At 42.0% G+C, this 19,314-nt stretch overlaps 1 protein-coding gene across 1 annotated transcript in view; it reads right to left on the bottom strand.

The window, feature by feature from the left end:
- LPCAT2 (lysophosphatidylcholine acyltransferase 2) overlaps window positions 1-19,314 on the bottom strand; it is a 1,163,987-nt gene that overhangs the window by 157,012 nt on the left and 987,661 nt on the right. Inside the window, exon 12 of the mRNA XM_069639642.1 lies at window positions 11,531-11,629. Coding sequence (XP_069495743.1) covers window positions 11,531-11,629 — 99 coding nt within the window. The remainder of the gene's footprint in view (window positions 1-11,530; window positions 11,630-19,314) is intronic.

Below are 19,314 nucleotides of genomic sequence, written 5' to 3'. Positions count from 1 at the left end.
TAACAAAAGTGTTTTTTCACAACCCACGAAAATGAATCCCTTCCCCTGGGTGCAAGTCTCTCAATTTTTTTTTTTATTTGGTTGGATAATAAAATCATCCTTTCAAATATTACAAAACATATCATTACATCTCTTCAATTCATCAAATAATAAATTAAAATAAATAGAGAACGAGACAAATAAGATATAAAAAATAATAAACATATACAATAAAAAGCATTGTTAACCCTCTTACTTTCCAGGAAAGATGGCATCCAAGAACAATAGCTACACGAACCGCTAATTTGGGGTTGTTGAATATATGTTGCCATATCTCGCTCATTGCCATGTTACAATAAGGCAGTGCCCATTCTTTCTTAAAATGTATTTTTCTAAGATTGGACAACATAGGACAAACCATAATGCAATGCTCTAGCGTTTCTTTTTCAGCTTTGTTTATACAAAATCGACAATAAATTAGATCATGTGATATTTGTTTCCTTCCAAGCAAGACCTCCCTAGTCGGCGAGAAGTTCAGCCTGAATCATAGATATTGATTACGCAAAATTGGCGACGCTCATTTAATAAGATAGTCTGCCATTATCTGAAATCGCTTATGTATAAACGGATTGGAATTGAAATCTTTGTATTTGAGACAATAGTAGTGATTCTCTATCCAGTCATGTTGGTACAATTTGGATTTGGCACGCAGAGGGTTGCTCAATAGCAGATCCAAGGTGATTGATGCATCGGCTAAGGCATGCAGTGTGTAATCACACCACAACTTAGTAAATATCTGTTCCCTTGCCAAAAGATGTTTAGCCATAATTCCCAATATGGTATTCGAGGATAAACCTAAATTAGATTTCCTTAAAAAAACAGCCATTCTCCATTTAATTTGCACTTCAAGTCATAGCAAACCTAATTCATGCCGAATGAATGGTAAGGCACAGATTTAGGTAAATTGAGTATTTGCTTTCAAAAGCGTGACTCAAGCTTTTGCCACAAACTGGAGTCCTTTGGCAGAAATGTCTCAATGCCATACATTAAGCTCGGAATCACCTTTCGTTGGTAAAATTGCATAATATGAGTTAAAGTAAATTTCCCAAATTTACCTTTTACTACTTTCGCTTGGGAAATCAAACTTTGGAGTTTGCTGCACATTTCAAGTTCAATAAATTGATTTGACTTAGAGTCCACAATACTTATGCCCAAATATTTGTAATGATGTACTTTTAATAGGGGTTCTTTTTGAAGATACCAGTTATATGATCTGACTTTAGCCTTTACATGAGGTCTACACACCATAATCTGCGTTTTCTGCAAGTTAATGGTCAAATTATTACTAGAAGCATACAACTCCAGCTTGTTAAGCAAAAATTGCAATGCAGTGGGTGTTTGTGATATAAGAATAAGGTCATCAGCGTATAATAGATGACACATTGTCTGATTCCCCAACTTCGGGGGGGGGGGTCACATTAACCAGTCGGCAAAACCATACCCAAATCAAATAAAAACAAACAAATTGAAAATGGATGCTGCCAGTATGCATCCCTGCTTTAAACCTCGATACGTATGAAACATCGTAGCCAACTTGCCTGCTAAGGTTAACCTAACCTGTATTGTTGTGTTGGTGTGAAGTCTCATGATCAAGGATAATATGGAAGCAGGGCAGTTGTACCGGATGAGTTTGAGATACATGATTTGTCGACAGATTGAATCAAAAGCAGAACGAAAATCTACATAAAATAGCACTTGGTTTTTAGCCGCATATTTGGATTTCAACATATTCAACACCATCAAGTTAGGACTAGTTCCTAAACCAGCTACATATCCAAGCTGGTTTTCGATTGTCCTTTCTTGAAAGTCCCTCAAAATTAGTCTGGTGAAGATTTTCCCCGGGGCATCTAATAGGCTATAGGTCTATATAGCTAGTTGGTAAAGTTTGATCCCCCTTTTTATAAATCGGAACAATTATTGAATGTTTCCGGGTTGCCGGCAAAATTTGAGTGGCATTGATTAACGAGAATATATTGAAATAATATATTAGCCCATAATTCCGGATGCTTTTTAAATGTCCGATTAGAGAGACCGTCGGGGCCACAAGCTCTCGACTTACTGAATTTATTTATATAGAATCGGATATCATCCAGGTCAAATTTTTGATGGAAATGCGAGGAGCCCTGGACAGAGTCAACAAGAGTATTTAACGTAGCAGCATATAGCTGTAAAAAATGAATGCTCATTTGTTTTCGGTAACATTATTGGCCTGTACGATAGCTTGTGGATTATGAGTTAACTGGTTCAAAAGAGACCATGACCCCGCAATATTTTTAGATTGTATGGACGACATGATTTCTCCGTCGTTCTGATATCTTTTTGCTCTAGTCGCTTTTAACCAGTTCTTATATGTGGTCTTTATATGTGCCAAAAACGGTGCTCTCTTATCCGGTGACATTTTGAAGGCTTCTCGTTTTTTCCTAGCGAAATTCTGTTTTCTTAGCTTGTCTGTCACAATCGTGCACGTGTAATTTCGATCGAGGCATTGTATGGCTAAGCGCACTCTTACAATTATTTGAACGTTGGAAATGTTGTTACATGTCAGAATAGACGATCAGTGTTGCAGAAGGAGTCACTTGTTGTGTGCAAAATTGCAAAGCTAGATGATCATTCAGAAGAGTTAAGGATTTGGCCGACCATCATAGGCGATTTCCAATGGTATTCACCATTAAGCGTTCATGCAAGTGGTTCATATGCTCAAATGTATTGAGCTTCGTGCTCAACCATTGGGCTGCAAGTTGGTCATGGTCACTATGGTTGTCAGTTAGTAATGCAATTAAGCAGTTGCGTGTTCACATAAATAAAATCAATTGTGGAAGAACTACAGCCTCGCTGCCAAGTGGGCCGTGGGGGAATATCTGAGGGAAACGCTCCATTTCATTTAATCAGATTGTGATTTGTCGCAAAAGAGAACCATTTTGCCAATCTGGGATTATTTTTAGGAACATTCTCGATTGTGCAGTCGAGATTCAAATCTCCTGCAATAATAATTTGTGTGATGGAAGAGTCCATTGCAATTAGATTCAATAATTCGCCCATGGCTTTTAAGAATCTACCATCAGCTATGTCCACAGGATTCCAAAACAAATTCATTAAACCATACGTAAGATTGTAGATTTTAACTTTGACCAGTTGAATAAACTCATTCGGTGCTGCCCATTCTTGGGCGACAATACCTTGTTCAATTTTGACAGCTAAGAGCAGACCTAATGATGGTCTACCTTAGGACGCCTTAACCGCTGGGTTCAGAAACAAATCATAGTTATCCCACACAGGAACTGTCATTAACCATGTTTCTTGCAGCATAAGAATGTTAGTCAACTCGCTATCATTATTTATCAAGTGAGTAAAGCCTCTAGTATTCCAACTGAGGAGAGAGATATTTTGAGCTTTTGTAGAGTGTGCTAGTTAATTTGGCTGAGTAATTGGGCCACACGTACATTCTGTAGATTGACATGATGTAGCACTTAATTGTGATACAGCCAAATTGGAACTGGAGTTGACGGCTTGTTATTGTAATTTTTTGCCATGTTCACCCTCGACTATTGAATCAGTGCTAAGGACAAAACCCAACGGTAGAAGTTCCTTTTTTGCCAACCATATGGTGTTTCGAACAAGTATGGAATTCATCCAGATCCGTACATAGTGTAAGTTGGTTTTCACTGGGAATTTAACCAGCGCAAGGTCGGCAGAATTAATATCTTCCAGCAGGGGTATATCGGAGAATATAGCCAAAATGGACCGCCTTTTCAGTCCATATTGAACTGATAGACTCGGTTTGCAAGCCATCTTCAATGAGAAATTTGCTGGGTACTTCTTATTGCGAGTCTCCAAAGGTCTAGTGATTGCAGGTTTAACAGGCAGATCTGAGTCGACAATGGATGTTACTGGATTAGAATTAGTACTCATCACTGCTTGTATTAATTGTATAATTTCAGGTGCTACTTGCGCTAACAAAGCGTGTTTGTTATTTGGTGAAATTAAAGTGTCCTTCTCTGAATGACAGTTTGGTACCTACTGCTGTAAATTTGAGGATAGGCCATGTTGAACCTTTACAACTACTATCTTTGGGTTTTGCTCTAAATTAAGCGCGTGCAGTATCTTTCTAGCTAGCGACTTCGGTGGTGAAGTCTCATTTCCCCTTTTTTATTCAAAGCGGACACTCTTTGCTTTGCTATTGACTTGAGCCCTGGAAGTTTTGGCAATATTGCTTAAAGGGACATCTGCAGGTTGACTGCTCATATATGTGTCAACTGCTTTTCAGATCTCTTGACGATGAAAATCTCTGATGTTCGTTACTGAGCTCACATCTTCCTTCATAAGAGGTATTTCAGACGAGGTGGGGTTTGCTGTGTCCACCTTGCATTTTACGTGATTATTTTGTATTACTGCCTATTTGACTAATTCGTCCAGTGGGGCATACGGCAACGGCAAGTTTTTACCTTCTACTTCTGTTCTAATCACTTTACTGGAAGTCATGAGCGGATATTTTTTTGAGATTGCTTGGGCTGTCGATATTGAATTTTTGGCCGGAAGATTCAGCTTTTTAATAAAGAACTTCATCTTTGCACTGTGGTTGTTCTTAGTTTTAGACTAATTTTTTGATAGTCTAACTTGAGAGAGAGAAGACAACTTGGTGCTGCGTTTAGTATTTTTTGAGAATATTGTGTAAGCAGCCTGTGAAGGCTTCTCAGACTCATGATGAGATGCACTCAAGCCACTAGAATGACTAGGTGGCACGATGTTAAGGCCGGTGTCTGGGCATAACAGTTCGACATTAGTATCAGAGACACCAATCATTTTGTCAATTTGTGGAACATTACTAAAGGCTGGTTTGCAACTTAAGGGTTGTGTGCCAGCAAACCGAGGGGGCTGGACATCAACAACCTCATCAGGGGCCGCCATAGTAATTGGGGGGGGGGGGGCGGTCTCAGGAACGAGGCAAGTTAAGTGTTATCACCGTAATTTGTGTGTGATTTTGTATTGCCATAAAAGCAGTTTTTCAATTTGTGCAGCTTGATGGTTTACCTTGCTGTTAAGTGTATGAAATAGCTTAAGCAAAGTAGACAGTGAGAGCTGCATGAGGATTTACCGAAACATCATCATTTCTAGAGACCGGAGTGGCAGTAGGTCGACGCGGAGTGAGTGCACAAGACGATACATTGAAATTGGAATTATATGAACTGATACTCGAGAACATTGCTGGTGATTTGGAAAAGTTCTCCGAGAGAAGCTGTGGAAAAAAACAGGAGTTAGATAAGTTTAAATCAATTATTGCAACGTCAGTGACCCGCCCCCCTCAGCAATATCATTATTTAGTTCCGATAGTGCTGTTGGAGGTACAAGGTCCAAAAGGCTGTTGTCTGTTATAGATATATTCGCCCTCGGGTGATCCACAGATGACTCTTGGTCGAGACATGGGGCTGCTTGGGCTTGAATTTCAGGAATGATCAACTGTTTAGGCTGAACAGCTTTCAGTTGGAATAGCATTTGTGCACAGGCTTCCACAGGAAGAACAGGTAGTGAAGCCGTAGAATTGATCACAGCCTTACTAGGGGTTGTTACCCCGTCGCAATTGGTTGTTCTTTATAAAAATTTTCGAATATCCATGAAATCCTTTGAACCAGTTTTCATTAACACAGGTTTCTGGGATGCCTTTGGGGTGGACGTTTGATTAAAAAGCATTTCCGAGTGTTAACAACTATCGCCCTAATGGACGCTGTTTGTTCTGCTGGTAGAAGACCCTTTGGCATGCCCGATTTAAGAGTGGTACACCTACGGGCTAAGAAAGCGAACCGGCGCTACTGAGGAAGTCACGAGAGTCTGCCCCTCTGCAACGCTAAGGCAAAGAGGGACTTCTCGGGACCTGCTGGGTGCAAGCGCGCAGGTGCGTCCGGACAGCTGCCTTTGTAGCCACGTAAGGGAATAGGTGTGGCTTGCATGTTGTTTTGATGATTTGCAGCCCAAAGGCAAATTATGTTGCAGCTTCTAAATGAGGCATAAAGGAAATCAATGTCAAACAATGTTTCTACAGCTCTATGCGGACTCCTTAAACAAAGTTCACGTTGTAAGTCAATACTGTCAACAGAGGACTCATAAAACGCAGGCAGGAGAGCTCCGGCAAACAGGGACTTCTCAGGACTTGCTCGGTGCGCGCGCCAAATTAAATTTTAAAAAACTGTGCTTCTAGGAAGATTAAAAATGGGTGCCAGAACAAAATGTCTCTTCAAAGCAGAGGTGCAAAGAAAGATTTTACAAAGTTCCACAATGCTAGGAGAATGACTCCCTTCGCCTAGCTGGTCTCAAACAACCTATTTTCAGCTTTCTTCATGTTTCGGGGAAGGCATTTGACTGATGAAAGAAGCCGATTGGATCAATTGTTCAGCCCTAGACGATTTTGGGTTATGTACAGTGATTCTCTCCTCTAGCAGAGTTATCCGTTATTTGGATAGAAAAGGAGAGCATAAACTATCCCTGGGCCTCCAAGCCTTTTAGGCCCCTCCGTTTTATTTTCCAGAGTTCATAAAATAACCCACTTGTATGGCATTTGGGGTCTTGGGTTCACGGGCCATGTGTCTTCTCAATCGCTGATGTAGGTGTTCTCATATCATACTATTCACTGCTCTCCCTCTCCCTTGTTCCTTTAAGTTTCATGGAGTGTCTTAAGAGTTTCTTAAATAGCTAGTCCGCTCTTTCTCTGACTTTCCGTAACTCCTTTTTCCTGTATTGGGGTCAGGATGTTTCACCGCATAGGTAGAATTTCGAATGATGCCATCACCTTTCTCTGTTGCGGGGTGCCACTTCTTGGAGCCGCACGCTGCTTGTTTCTCTGGCATCAATAGTGGCTTCGACCATCCTTCTCATTTGGGTTTGAGTGCCAAGAACACTCTGCAGTTCTTCCCGGCTCCTTCTCACATCTCTGTAGTAGGCCTGGGGTAGCGGTATCGGCCTAGGCATCGGATCAGATGGTCCACTCACTAGAGGTGACGCCACCACTGTACACTCTGTCTTTCTGTCGGCCCCTCTTCTGGTCCTCGGAGTAGACGCTTTCCGCTTTTAAGGGGGAACTCATCTCGCCAGGGTGAAAGGCCACTCCTTGTTGGTTGTGGTCTTATTTTCCACCTGCCGGCCTCCAAGGCTAGATATATCTCTATCTATTATGTTCCTATATAGCGCCAGTCACCCATGGGCCTCAAGACGCTTACATGACAGAGAAAACAAAAAACAGATTTCAGGGTGGAGATAGAGGGGAGGAGGGCTGCATCAGGAGAAAGAAAAAGGAGATCTAACCCAGGTGGAAGAGATGTGACACACAGCCCTCGAGGGCAGATGGAAGCTGTTTCCAGAGATCTGGGGCCCAGGCTTGAAAACCAGAGCCTCCAATCCTCTTCAGCAAAACTCATGGACGTTGAAGAAGAATTTCTTTGTTGGAGCGGAGGGTTTGCCGAAAGGGGACTAATTCTGGTCGATAGATAGTTTGGGGCTTTACCTGTCAAACAGTGGTGGACTAACATGGTGCCTTTAAATCTAATTCTTTGATTGACAGGCAGCCAATGCAATCTTCTGCGTGCCTCAGTGACATGGATACATCGGCCGAGGCTGCAGACAGCCCGGACTGCTCAGTTTTGAATCACTTGTAGGCTGGTGACATTGGCCAGGGGTGAGCCAATGAACAGGCTGTTGCAGTAGTCTAATTTAGTGTTAATAATGGCTGCTGAAATCAGAGCTTGATTTGTCTCAGAGAGGTAGGGGTGAATTTGCCACAGTAAGTGGATATAGAAGGAGCATGAAGATTTCAGATGAAGAACATGCTTCTTAAATGTAAGGTGGGAGGCAAAATGGACCCCCGAAGTCTTCAGAGTTAGAGACCTTGATGATGTTCCCTGCAATGCAGAAATTATCATAAGAGGGGTCCATATGTTTGAGTTTAGCCGGTGTACCCAGAATGAGCAATTCTTATTGTTGAGGCCTTGTTTTCTTATTGTTGAGAGCTTGCAAATTCTTAGCCATCCAAAGTTCTATAGCATGGAATATGGTGTTAACATTCTCTAGGTCCTTACTATAGGTGCCTGACAACTCCATCACAATCTGGGTGTTGTCAGCATAATTTGCAAAGCGGACACCCAGTGAAGATAGAAGGTCACACAATGGTTTTATGCAGATGTTTGGCGACAGGCAGGATCCCTGCGGGACCCCAAAGGTCAGGATCGATTCAAAAGACTGAGCATTATCCTTGGTGACAAATGCAGTTTGTGGGCCAAGAAAGGATCTGAGTCAGTTAGCCGCAAGCTCGGTACATCTACCCACCCGATCAGTCTATCAGCCAAAATTGAATGATCGACCAGAACAAAAGCAGCTAAGCGGTCCGAAAAAAGGTAGCTGTGCCAGACCACCCTTGTCAATTATCTCCACTATGTTAGATTTGAGATCAAGTAGGGCAGTCTCTGTTCTGTGATTCACAAGGAAACCAGACTGGCCAGTAGCAAGAATGTTGTTCTGCGAGAAAAAAGCCTTAATATTGGTCAAGTGCAAATCTGTCCAGAATCTTTAACAGGAAAGGGACATTAATAATAGGCCAGAAGTTCCCAGTGTCCCCAGCATCAAGGTTCTCCTTTTTCAAAAAGGGGGTGATCCATGCCTCCTTGATGCTATCTGGGACAACAGCTTTGATCAATGACTGGTTAACAAGAGTGGTGACCCAGGGTATTAATGTGTCTCCAAACTCTTGAAAGAGTGAAGCAGGGAAGCTTCTCCATTTGCATGACGTAGGTTTGAGCTTAGATATAGCTTTCTGAGACTTTGTGGAAGGAAAAGCAAGAAGATGCTAAATCGTGAAGGGGCATGCCAAAGATAGGTCTTGATCAGGAGATTGGAATAAGGTCAGTTGGTTTCAGATATTCTGTTGGTGCAGATTAACTTTCTGGGCAAAACAATCATGGATATGTTAACACCATGTCATGTCTGCCTCGTGTAGAGTATCTACAGGGCTGCCCTTTAATTTAGATAACACCTTGAAAGGTTCCCTAGGCTTAGATTTAGCTGATTCAATCCTGACATTGTTTACCTTCCTTTGCTTTCAGTAAGAGATATTTAAACAGTTTCACAGCTGCTTTATATATGTGGAGAGAGGCATCAGAGGGATTCTTGCACCAGTGGCGTTCAGCGCTCTTTATTTTTTGCCCTGGCGTCCAGTATATATCGGAAGAGAAGCACAGTTTAGAAGAAAGGCATTTCTTCGGGTGTGACTGTTTGAGGGGAGCCAGGGATTTAAATGATTAACGGCCCTCCTAAGACCATATGAGAAAACATCAAGAGAAAGCTTGTCATCCAGAGAAGGCAAAAGCGGGAGGACGGCAGAGGCAAAAGCCTCAAGAGTAATGCCTTTCAAATTCCTAACAGCGATGGTACGTATGGTAAGAGGGGGAGATTTAGTCATAGCTGAAGAAATATGAGGTGAAAGTAAGCAAAGAATGGTCTGACCAAGGGCAGATCTGAGTCCTAGTATTGAGAATGTCCATGTTGTGAGATAGTATCCAATGAAGAGTATTTCCACCAGTGTGGGTAGGTTCAGTCACGTGTTGTGCAAAGCCAAGGTTACCTAATATGTCTAAAAGGGACACAGTGTCTCGACATTGAGGATTATTTGCCCAAAGAATGAAGGCTCCCAAGACTAAAAGGGGGGACTTCAGTTTGGAAGTACATCCAAGAAGGGACATTGGGTCAAGTGTGGTTTGTTGTATTATATATATATATATATATATATATATATATATATATATATATATATATATATATATATATATATATATATATATATATATATATATATATATATACACATATATACACATGCATGTTCCAGTCTCTGTTTCTACTTCTGTTCCCAACACCGGAGTAGCTGCTGGGCATCCTCGTGCATCCACCTGAACCACACCCTTCACGCCCTCTCTCGGGCCCTTCCGTTCTTCCTTCTGCGTTATGCCTGGCCTCGATTGCCAAGCCCTCCTTGTTCTTTCTCACTCTCTCGACCTCCTCCGTGGTCTCCGTTCTCATCCACGAGTCGGTCTCTCCAGTCTCAACTCACTCTTCCTTTCCGTCGTTCTGTACTTTCTCTTGTACTCTCCTCAGTACCCTTTCCCTTACACTTCCACCTTTGTTTGTTTCTGATGCCCTGATATAGTAGAGCCCAACCTGACGTACCGTCCCTTTCATTGATTACAGCTCCGCTGGTATGTTTCCCGGTCAATTGTAGCATTCGAGAATTTCTTCGTCTCAGTACCTAAACCGCCACAGTAACATGGTTTTAGTGATGAGCCTAGACCCATAAGGTTTTGGTGCTGCCGTCAGCCTACTGGGTTGAGGATTAAAGGGGTTGTGCCTCCCAATCGCATCCTTTTCCTCAGGAGAGGTGTCTCTCTCTATTAGATCCTCCCTCATGTTACCACCCCTAGGGGAACTATTAGTTAGCAGCCTCACCTCCCTAGCCTCAGAGAGGGCTTCTCCCCTGGTGAGCAGTAACGCTATCGGAAGGATCGTCACAGCTCCCACATGTGTTTCCCCCTCAACATTTGTACAGCATTATAAATTGCAAATTAGGGAAGCGGCTGAAGCTTCCCTTTGCATACTGATCCTGCAGTCCACTGGATCTTAGGCACCGGTTACTTCAGTATCCCAAAGTTTTGGGATTAAACAACACTAGCTACTTTGTCCCATCTTAGTTCATTCACCTTATTGTTATATCCACATTTGTATAAACTGGCATGTGGCAGATGGGACGAGGAGTTAATGTCTTAATTACTTACCAGTACTCTTCATTACTCCAAGTCCACATCTTCCTTGTCCCAGTCAGCTTCCCACCCTCGACATGTAGCTTGAAATACAATTTGGCTTGCTAAATGCCGGAAGTGGTGGGGGTGCACACGGCTATACAGGGCGGAAAAGAACATTCCTTTTCTAATGCTTGCTAAGCAATCGTCTGTTTGGGGCCAGCACCCCTTCATTTGTATAGACTGGAACAAGGAAGAAGTGAACCTGGTTTAATGAAGATTACCAGTAAATAATGAGAGCATTTATAGTCTCCGACAAAGTCACAGCCACAGTCGGAAAACACACATTTATTCCACATTCTTGTTGAATCAAAAATAAAATAAAGACAAACAAAAAAATTGACATTCATTGACAATACCATAAGCATCAAAACTGGGGCATAACTGGGAAATTACAAACTGACAACTGGGTAGAAGCAAATCACTACATCTATTTCAAAAAGCAAACATTGAAAGCTTTCCAAAAACTTTAATTCTTTAACCAAAGACTTATTGAAACTAGTGTTTGCATTGCACACTACCTTTGTTCCAAATATAAAATAGTTTATACTCAGTAATTACAGTGTACTATACAATACAATTCACTTAATCTCATTGTTAAAATCTTTTATAGAAGAGATTAGGTACCACTGTGTTAGTCGCAGCCAGTAGTGGACTTAATTTACCTTAAATGCCATTTGAATAGTGTCTTCTGTGTTGGCAGGATTACAAAGTATAGAGACTCCTATCACATACTCTCGAAAGTCTATGGTGCCATCACCATTCTACAAAAGGGATAACAATAAGTGAGTTAGATTAAAACTATGAAAATCAGTCCAAAACACATGCATTGTTTCATGCTTTAATCAATTGCAAAACGGATTCTTGCACCACCAACAATCCCGTCTTTACGTCCCCATCGCTTGGTCATAAAACACATATAAAAATATTTAAACAAACGGCACAGTTGTCTTAATACAGTACAACTATGATTTTACAATACCTACACAATTCTATGCTTATTGTGACAGGGCTGATTACCCGGCCCTGTCAAAGGAGGGAGTGAGCCTGTCCGTAACACCCCATGGTCCCAGAGAGTGTGCGGGCAGGCCCCTTCCCTGCCCCTCCTTATCTAATTGGATGGCGCCATGGCAGGACGCCATAGAGAAGAGGGTGGTGGCAGCACAGCAAAGAGGCATTGAAGAAAGGGGGCAGCAGGAGCCGGACCAGCAGGAGCCGGACCAGCACTGCAGGCCCCGGCATCACGCTGTGAGGAGGTGATGCCAGAGGAGAAGACCCAACGGAGAGGCCGCAGACCAGAGCGTTACCCATGAGAGGAACAGTTCCAGCAGCATGTAGCTGCTGGAACCCACACATCACGAGAAACCCACTAAACCACCAGGGACTGTAATATCACAGGGCCTGCAGGAAGGCCATAACAATAGGGAACACAGGTCCCCTATGGGCAATGACTTTGCTTATATTAGAAACACATGAAGGCCGCATGGAAAAGGGGACAGGGCTTAAATCCCTTATCAAGACTCCAAAGCCCTCCAGCCCCTGAAGCAAGGTAAGTCATTGGCACGGAGAGCTGCCCAATCCCGGAAGGGGGTGGGTTATTTAAGCGATAAATGTCTATTGTAATTGGGCGAGGACAGGAGTTGGAGGAGGATGTCCGAGAGACCAGAGGTGAAGAGTGCGGAAGGAGTATGGAGGTCATTGAAGGGAGAGTTCTGTGGAGTGGTTGTGCATGGGTATGAGGAGTGAGTGTAGTAGGGGCAGAGTAGGAGTAGTGAGGTGGTAGTAGTTGTTGTACCTGGAGGTTGAGGTGGAAGTAGAGGAGATTTGGTTGTAGCAGCGGAGGGGTAGTGGAAGAGGAGTATTGGTAGGAGTGTTGGTAGTAGTGAGGGCAGTAGTGGAGTAGGAGTAGTGGTAAGAGTGGAGAGGTGGTAGTAGTAGCAGAGAGGTAGTGGCAACAAGGAGGTGGATTAGTAAGAAGGAGAAGTAAAATTGCAGAGAGTAAAGTGGTAGTTGGAACTAGTGATAGTAGCGAGCATAAGACTAAAAAGAGGACATGAAAAGAGGAAGAGAAACTTAACATTAAAGGGTGGAGGTAGGAAGGCGGAGTGTAAGATCAGAGGGACAGAAGCGTGGTCGGGAGGAGATCGTGTGACGCAGTATAGAAGAGGGTCAAGTGAGACCGTGAATGTGTGATGACTCAGTGGTAATGTATGGAAGAAGGCACCAATCCTGAGCTCTTAGAACAATAAGTGGGCCTAAGAGAGGAACATCCATCAGAAGGAATATATTGCTTACCTGTAACTCCAGTTTTCCAGCATTGGTATCTTTCATGTATTCACTTGCTTCAGCAGACTGGGAATCCTCTGTAACCTCAGTATTATAATACATAATAAAACCATCAAAGCTCACTTTAGTAGTCCTTTTGGGTGTATTGTGCCCCAGCCAATGGGAAATTGAGTATCAAGCTCCACACAAGAGGTCATCTTCAGATTCTAACCCCCCGGGGAGATGAGAGCCTCTGCACTGTAACCTTGCTCCCATCAGGGTGGACGGTGGGTGCATGTGAATCCATAAAAGATACCAATGCTGGAGAACTGGAGGTACAGGTAAGCAACATACTCCTTCTCCAGCATTGGATTGTTCATGGATTCACATGCTTTGAATAGAATACACAGCAGCAATCAGCAATTACCAGGAGGCGTAAGGAGAGAAAGGCATAGATTCTGCTCTCCAGACTCTTGGCTCTGATTCACCTGGTCCTTCCACGCAGTAGTGTTTCACAAAGGTGTGCGGTACTGCCAAAGTAGTCGCCCTGCAGATGTCAGCGAGTGGAATTCCTGCCCACAAGGCTGCCGATGACCCCATTGCTCTTGTAGAATAGCCTGCACAGGACACTGCAGAGGCCTATTTGCATGTGTATGAGCTTTTGCGACAGCAGACGTTGCCCATCGTGTGATGCCTTGTTTGGAAATAGCGAGTACCTTGTTCGTGGGCCAAAAGCTATGAACAATTGTGAGGTCCACCAAAAGTATTTCGTTCTGTACAGTAACATTTTAACAAATTAATGTAGCGCTTGCTCCGCTGGAGCAGAAGCCTTGGAAAAGAAAACCAGCAATACTATCTCTGATTGCAAATGGAAGTCTGAAAGCACTTTAGGGATGGTATGGTGGTTTTATGCTTGGATCTCTAAATGTCCGCCTGAATGACGTCACTGCCAGTAGGAAAGTCATTTTCCAAGACCCATACTTAATGCGTTGTAGCCATAGGCTCGAATGGTGTTTTCAGCACCACTGTGAGGAACAAAAAAGTCCTCTCATACAATGCTTCACTATTCCTGCACTAAACTTTGCCTTCCCTCCTGTTATATCTTGAAATTGCAGCTAGGTGCACCTTAATTGACGAGTATGAAAGGCCGTCCTTTTGCTAGCTACAACAAATATGGTAACAGGTTATGTGGTGCAATGTTGAGAGGATCCAGCTGTTGCTGGATGCACCACTTACAGAATCAATGCCATTTGTACCCATATGACTTGTTCATAGAGTCTGCTTTAGCTGGTGAAAGGATATCTCTGCAGTCTTGTGAAATCGGGACATGTCCAAATTCTACGAGCCATTTGTTTAGGTTGAGTGACCCTGGATCGTGATTCAGAACTTGTTGGTTGCACATTGAGAGCTGCCTGGATCCTTTTCTAGGGGGATCCGTTGGTCTTGAGCTGAGTGTATGAGATCTGAGAACCAAGGCTGCCTCGGCCAAACAGGCGCTATTAGAATGACTTTGCATTTGTACATTGTCATCATCTGCAGGAACTTGCGTGTCACAGAGATTGGTGGAAACACACAGGCAAACGTTCCTTCCTATGACAGTGTGAACGTGTCTCCTAGTGACTCCTTCTGTCAATTTTTGCACCAAACAGCTGATCCCTTTCAAAGGGCACATCGATCACTTTCACCTGCACATCTGATCTGAAATACGTGCACTTCAGCCATGCCTGTCTGCAGAACACCACCCAATTGACGATTTGCTTAAACCCTGTTTGTGCTATATCTTCTCCCTTGCTTAAAAGAGCCGTAGCTTCTTTGCGCTTGTCATTTGGGAGGTGTTCCAACAGTGGTGTCATTCTGTGTCACATCTCTCGATCATACTGTTTTATGGTCGTTAGGGAATTTGCTGCTTTGACAGTAGTTGCTCCTATTACTAGGATCATATTTCCAAACGCATCAGTCTTCTTGCTTTTGTTCGCTTGAGGGATGGAGTATTTTGACCCTGGGTGTTCGACTTTCATCCAGCCACACCCGATACCACTGTCTCGGGAGTGGGTTGAGATGTAAGGCACTTAGTGGACCAGTCAGTCACTTTAAACTTCTTTTTGAGTCTCCCTTTTAGTGCTGACTCAGAGAATTTTTTTTTTCATCAGCAGCAAGCCTTCACCCCAGACATGGACTAGTATAGGCATCAACATGACTGTCGTCGTTAGCTCATCAAGTCAAAAAGGAAACAATCTTTCTTCTGATGGTACTAAATCAAACTCCTCACATGCCCTTGCCATCATGACGTGAAATGCGCCCACTTTGTCAGGCAGGGACTGCTTGGCGGGCTCCTCTGGTAATGGGTACATACCCTCATCCCAGTCATCTTGGGACGGGGTTTGAGTGATTGTACATGCTGTATCCGGGATACCCCCATCAGTGTCTGTTGTCTGTAATTCCCCTTCTTGTTTGCGATACAGAGAATCAACCAGTCTCCATGGTGACCTTCCTGGGGATCCTTGTGGTTTATTTAACAGACTATCACTGCGCACAGAAAAACTTATATATATATATGTTCAACCAGATATTAAAATGTTCAGGAAATAGCAATCATGATCCGATGCTGTAAGTGATTGAAACCACACATCATAATTAGAAAAATGTCTATTGAATTGTAAGGTAATAGCCGACACGTGTTTCGACCCCGACGGTCGTTTTCAAGGCTATTTGTTACCCATAGTACAGTACATTATTGAAATACATATAGAATATACATCAAAATCCACCCATGATGCAACATAATTAAAAAAAACGAAAATTGAAATGAAGTTGTAGCATACCACACCAGTTGGTAGAAGGTTCGGGATGAACAAACATAAATGAAAGAAAATAGGAGACAAAAACCAATGAATTCATATTCGCTATCGTGAATATTTTGCTTAGAAAAATAAAATTTGTTATATGTATACATAATCCAAAGAGATATATCTGTATTAGTGTATCCATATATAAAGAGCACGCAGTAGAACATGTGACCCGCGCCCATGATCACCCGTTTGGAGTCCATGCAAGTCTAGCCCATGTAAAGGACCTTGTATAAAGTGAAGTCCAATATTAGAGAGTAGAATACACCTCTGCCACCGTGACATCAATTATATAATAAGAAACTACTGTGCAGTAATGGGAGACAATACCTTACCCTCTGGATGCACAAATTTTTATTCAAACCTGTAATTGGTATTGTGTAATTGTAAAGTTCGTATTGCCAATTATAAAAGACATAAGCGATGTGTTATGAACTCATATGTAATGTTGCCTACCTTAGATAGGATGTTTTCAAATGACCTTAAGTCAAGATATCGCCTGGTCAATTAGGACAAGGTCAATGGGTTAAATCCCTGCGTCACTGCAAGCAATATATACGCATAGTTAGCATGCCTGATTAGGAGTATGGGGTGTATAGCTCCTATAGAATTGAAATTCACCTTTCATGGGTGAGAGAATCCCCGCAATCAAACTTACTCCCCGGAGCCAGGACGCCGTTGTACAAATAGATACAGCGGACCACTGCGCTCGGGAATGACGTGTCACGTAACTACATCACACGCACAGATGCGTGTGACGTCACAATGGAAACATGACACGTAATAGTTAAAAGATGTGTTTTAGTGACATCGTAATCCTCTAATGTTCTCTAAGTGTGTTGTTGTCAAAATTATAAAGTTAAAATACATTATTGTTTGGACATTAAGTTACTCCTAAAATAAGTGTCGACTCAAGCTTTTGTGAGCATCAAAACGTTCATAAATCAGTGAAATGGATTGCATGTCCTATGGTCTCCAAAGGGGTTGAATCATAGCCGCGGGGTACAGGCCCCCACCCCACGCATATGAAAGATGATTCTGTTTTGTAATAAATCACATAAACATAGTCATTCATAAGAAAACATGTATCTTGTGATCTGAATTCAAACCAGTCTCCGTTGTTCTCAAAAGGCAAATTGTTCTTGCCTCCATTTTACGTAATTTCAATTGTGTATCACCTCCCCTCTTTCCTTTTTTAACGTTCATCAGACCAAAAAACCGTATCTCTTCCGTACTATCCATCTGGTGCATTTTTTGCCAATGAATAGCCAATGGTGTTTTAGGTTCAACATTCCTCAAACTCAGTAAGTGCTCACGTATATGTATGCGTAGCTGCCTGATGGTACTGCCAACATAATATTTACCACATACACATACAATAACATATACAACATAGCTTGTTTTGCAGTTGATATGATCTTTTATGGTAATTTCATTGTTGAATGAATCTCTTGAGATATATATTTTGTCCATAGCATATTTACATTGGTTACAATGACCACATTTATGAAAACCATCTCCCTTTGTAAGCCAACTTTGCAGTTCTGTAGTTGGTATACTTAAAAAGGAAGGACAGAGTTTCTTTCTTAATGTGGGTGCTTTAGTAAAGGTAAGTTTAGGCTTGTCCGTAAGGAATGGTATCAGATCTTTATCCAATAGGAGAATGTTCCAATGCTTGGCTGCCATACGATATAATTCAGCACTGTCTCTAGAATATTGAGTTATAATCGCAGCCGGTTGTGTATCTGTTTTTTCTTTCCTGCATTTATTAACTAATTCTTTCTGTGTGGTGTTCTTGTATTTCTTGGATGCTGCATTAATAATTTTGGGACTATATCCTCTTTCAAGAAATCTGTTATTGAGCAACTGACATTCTTGTTGGTAATCACAGTCGCGACTGCAATTTCTACGGGCTCTATAGAACTCACCCCCTGGAATATTGTTGACGGTTCCCCTTTGATGGCTGCTGTGAGCGTGAAGGACTGAATTTACCTCTCTTGGTTTGCGATATGTATTAGTTTGAATTTGGTTGTCTGAAATAAAGATGTGCAGGTCCAAAAAATCTATGTTCGACGAGTTGGCATATCCTGTAAGCTGAATCCCAAATTTATTGTTGTTGGCATATTCAACAAAGTCAGAGAAAGATTCTTGTGTGCCTGCCCATATTATAATAATGTCATCAATAAATCGTTTCCATCCAATTATGTGATGCAAGTATGCATTGTGTTGATATATGTGTTCTTCTTCGTATTGAGACATAAATAGGTTCGCTAGGGATGGCGCAAATTTTGCACCCATCGCTACCCCCCTCTCTTGTTGGAAGAATAAGTTGTTGAATTAACAAATTTTATTTTTCAAAGTGAAAAGTAAAAAATCCTTAAGCATTTCAACATGTTGCCAGTGAGAAGCCGAGCAGTTTCTGAAAGTAAACTCCAAAGCATTAATCGCCAGATCGTGTCCAATGCTAGTATATAGCGCTGTGACATCCAAGGTTGCAAGTAAATAGTTGGAATGCCATTCTATAGTGTCTAGAAATTGCAGAACATGAGTGCTGTCTCTGATATAGGACTTCATTTTTACCACAAAGGTTTTTAGGGCCTCGTCTAAGTACTGGGAGAGACCCTCTGTGGCCCAACCTATGCTACTCATAATTGGCCTTACCTCAGGCAGCTGTTTAAATGTTTTATGAATTTTGGGTAAAATGTATATAGTTGGAATGGTTGGGTTATTTACAATAAGAAACTTCTTTTCTTCATCCGTAACAAGTCCCCTCAAATGCCATTTAGTAACCAAATTATTAAGTTTCAATACAATAGAGTTCGTAGGGTTGATATTCTGAATTTTGTAGCAGTATGGTGTTGTTAAATGATTCATACCCATTTGAATATAATCTTTGGTATTGAGTACCACCACATTGCCCCCTTTGTCCGCTTCCTTGATGGTAATTGCTTTGTTTTGCATGAGAGAATTCAGAGCTTGATATTCAGATTTGGAAAGATTATAATGTGTTCTGCTACCAGTTGCCCGGTTTTTGTTGAGCTATATTGTTTGATCCATTCGCTTGTGAATATCCTTCAACATAGATTTATGGAAAAATGTCAATGACGTTCTCAGTCAAAATTTACGGTGTGGATTTCGATGTTGGCTTAAGTTCACGAATTTCCAAATTACTGGTAATAACTCCTAAATCTGCACAAACAGAATTCAAGTCTGAGTTTCCCTCTGTGCCCAAATTGGTCAAAATTTCAATGTTTTTAAGGTCTGACAAAGTTAAAGTACTCAACGGTTCTGGGATCTTAGGTGGATTGAAAGAACACACCTGTGTCGAAAAGTATTTT

Source organism: Ambystoma mexicanum, chromosome 1q, assembly GCF_040938575.1.
Source record: "Ambystoma mexicanum isolate Mex_15411 chromosome 1q, UKY_AmexF1_1, whole genome shotgun sequence".
Taxonomy (NCBI): domain Eukaryota; kingdom Metazoa; phylum Chordata; class Amphibia; order Caudata; family Ambystomatidae; genus Ambystoma; species Ambystoma mexicanum.
Note: the sequence above shows the minus strand (reverse complement) of the source record. Positions and strands in the feature narration are given on the sequence as shown.